We start from the raw sequence: 2,851 nt of genomic DNA, 5'->3' as shown, positions 1-2,851 counted from the left end.
TACATTCATCTGACATCATTAATTTAGCAAAATAATTATAATTATATCACTTCCCCCTTTCACTTTAAATGTGCAAACATCATTTAAATCAAGTTTTTATTCAAATATGAAGAAATAAGCAAGATATGGAAATATTTGTGTACATATGTATAACGTCTACATACATGCATGATGTAATTCATATATCAATATATGCATATGTGGCATGTATACACATTTATATACATATGCATTTTGTGTGTATATAAATAAATATCTATATGTAAAGATTTTGGGGGAAGGGAACATTTATTAAGCACTTTCCAGGAGAAGGGGGTGGAGGATACCATAAATGACAAAGAACTAAGTGATCTTAGAATTAGAGCTCTGACACATTACTGCTCAATGTCCCAGACACTTCCGCCAAATTCTAAGTATTAAAGCAATAATTTAGCTCCATTGGGAGAGAGGATTTCCTTATTTGGGATTCCCTATATCAGTTAAATCCTAGATCTGGCCTTAAAAATGAAACTTTCAATGGGAAACTTGACAATCAAAACTATTTATAATAGTCTGGGAGCATTGCCAGAGATACTAACAAAAATAACAACTTGTTCTGTCACATGGGCAGTATGAATCAGGGACAGAATCTGAAAGTAGTTCTTCCTGCTTGCAAGCTCATCTCTTTAGACTCTAGCCCACTATTGGGAAATTATCTTTATCAATGTAAACATATGTTTAGTCCTTAAATATTTCTAAAATCTATCTATTTATTTATCATCTGCCTTTCTTTTTTTTCTTTCTTTCTTCATTTTTTCCTCCCTCTCTTCTTTTTTCACTTCCTTTCTCACTCCCTTTCTCCTTCCCTCCCTCCCTCCTTCCTTCTTTCCTCCCTTCCCCCTTTTTCTTTTCCTCTGTCCTCACCTCCCTCTTTCTTTTCCTTCCTTCCTTCCCTCCCTCTCTTCCTTCCTTCTTTCCTTCCCTCTTCCCTCTATCCCTCCTTCCTTCCTTCTTTCTTTCCTTCCTTTCCTCCTTGCTTTCTCCCTCCCTTCCTCCCTTCCTTCTTTCCTTCCTTCCTACCTCCCTGTCTCCTTGTCTCCCTCCCTTCCTCCCTTCCTCAGGCATGACCTGAGATTTTTTTTTCCTTACATAGTTGATGAATAAACTAACAGTAATAGAAAATATTTGTCTTTGAAGTATTGTAAAGACAGTTAACAGGAAAAATTAGATTTTTAATATTTTAAAAATATTGATGAAACACACTCACTTTTTCTTGCTCAATGAAAGAACATATCTTTTAACAGTGATTTTTAATTCTTCAAGAAATTGACAGAATAAAGTGATACTAATATCTATTCTTTCTCTAGATGTGCTGTGAACAAGAAAATCTATCAACTCTAGGACTCAGATGACTAATATAAGAATGACAGAGTCATGAATAATCAGACTTTTGTGACAGAATTCATCCTAAAGGGAATCACAGACATCCCTCAGTTGCAGGTTCTATTTTTTGTTCTTTTTCTGTTCCTCTTCATAGTAGCTCTTATTGGAAATTGTCTCATTGGGGCTGCTATCAGCCTGAATTCTAGTCTTCACACTCCAATGTATTTCTTCCTGGTCAACTTGGCTTTGTTGGATGTCATCTGCACATGCACTGCTGTGCCCAAGCTCTTAGAGATTCTGGGGGGAGAAGACAAGACCATTTCTTTCGGGGGCTGTATGACTCAGTTGTACTTCCTGACTTGGTCTGTGGCTGCAGAACTCTTGCTTTTCACAGCCATGGCTTATGATCGGTATGTAGCAATCTGCCAGCCTCTGCATTACAGCAAGATGATGAATAGGGAAGTTTGTGTCTCATTGGCTGTGGCTGTGTGGGGGATCAGTGCCTGTGGTGCCACAACAAATACCAGTCTCTTGTTGAGGCTGTCATTCTGTGGTCCTAATGCAATAGATCATTTCCTCTGTGAGATACCCTCTCTACTGCCACTGTCTTGCTCATCCACATATGTGAATGACATCATGACAACTGTGGCTGACATATTCTTTGCAGTTCTGAATTTCCTGCTCACTGTGATGTCTTACGGCTTCATTATCTTCAGCATCATGGCAATCCAGAGTACAGAGGGCAAAAAGAGAGCTTTTGCCACCTGCTCTTCTCACCTCATTGTAGTTACCATGTACTATTCTACTGTCATCTATGTCTACCTAAGCCCAGGTTCCAGTTACTGCCCAGACACAGGCAAGATCATGGCTGTGCTTTACTCCACAGTGAGTCCCTCTTTGAATCCTCTTATCTATACTTTGAGGAATAAGGATGTTAAAAAGGCCCTCAGAAAACTCTTTATCTTTTTCAAGAGGAAATGATAATTTATTCCCCTAAATTCTCAGCAAGACTTGGCCAAAGAATTAAATTCTCTTCATCTTTTAAAAAACTTTTACTATGACATTATATTAGACCCTGTCCAGCACTAGGGAAATAGATAAAATTTTCTACTTTAGATCATATTTTCACAATACTTTTGAGATTGAAAAAGCATCTTTTTTAGCAAACAACTCAGTGAGATATGTAATTATATGTGAAATGTCAGTGACAAGCCAATTGTATTGGCTATCACAAAGACCATGAAAGCAAGAAAAGATAGAAACATCAATGTATGTGGTCAAGACAGGCCAGACAAGACAAGACAGGTTTATTTTATCTATGTCCTCCATATTTAAAACCACAGATTTACTAAGGAAACATAAAGAAACATAAAGAAGATAAATCAATCAGTACATGAATGGGCAATGTTTTGTGTACTCGCAGAAACTAGGCATTTTATATAGAAACCACTTTACTGCTTCGCTATCCTGATTAATGATACATGTTCAA

At 37.2% G+C, this 2,851-nt stretch overlaps 1 protein-coding gene across 1 annotated transcript; it reads left to right on the top strand.

The window, feature by feature from the left end:
* The first annotated feature begins 1,407 nt into the window (after nt 1-1,407).
* Nucleotides 1,408-2,343, top strand: LOC127546981 (olfactory receptor 13A1-like). Its single transcript, XM_051973850.1, has one exon. The coding sequence runs from the start codon at nt 1,414-1,416 to the stop codon at nt 2,341-2,343; it is 930 nt and encodes a 309-aa protein (XP_051829810.1). The 5' UTR covers nt 1,408-1,413.
* The last annotated feature ends 508 nt before the right edge of the window (nt 2,344-2,851 follow it).

This window comes from Antechinus flavipes, chromosome 2 (assembly GCF_016432865.1).
Source record: "Antechinus flavipes isolate AdamAnt ecotype Samford, QLD, Australia chromosome 2, AdamAnt_v2, whole genome shotgun sequence".
Classification (NCBI taxonomy): domain Eukaryota; kingdom Metazoa; phylum Chordata; class Mammalia; order Dasyuromorphia; family Dasyuridae; genus Antechinus; species Antechinus flavipes.
This window is presented reverse-complemented; position numbering and strand designations above follow the sequence as displayed.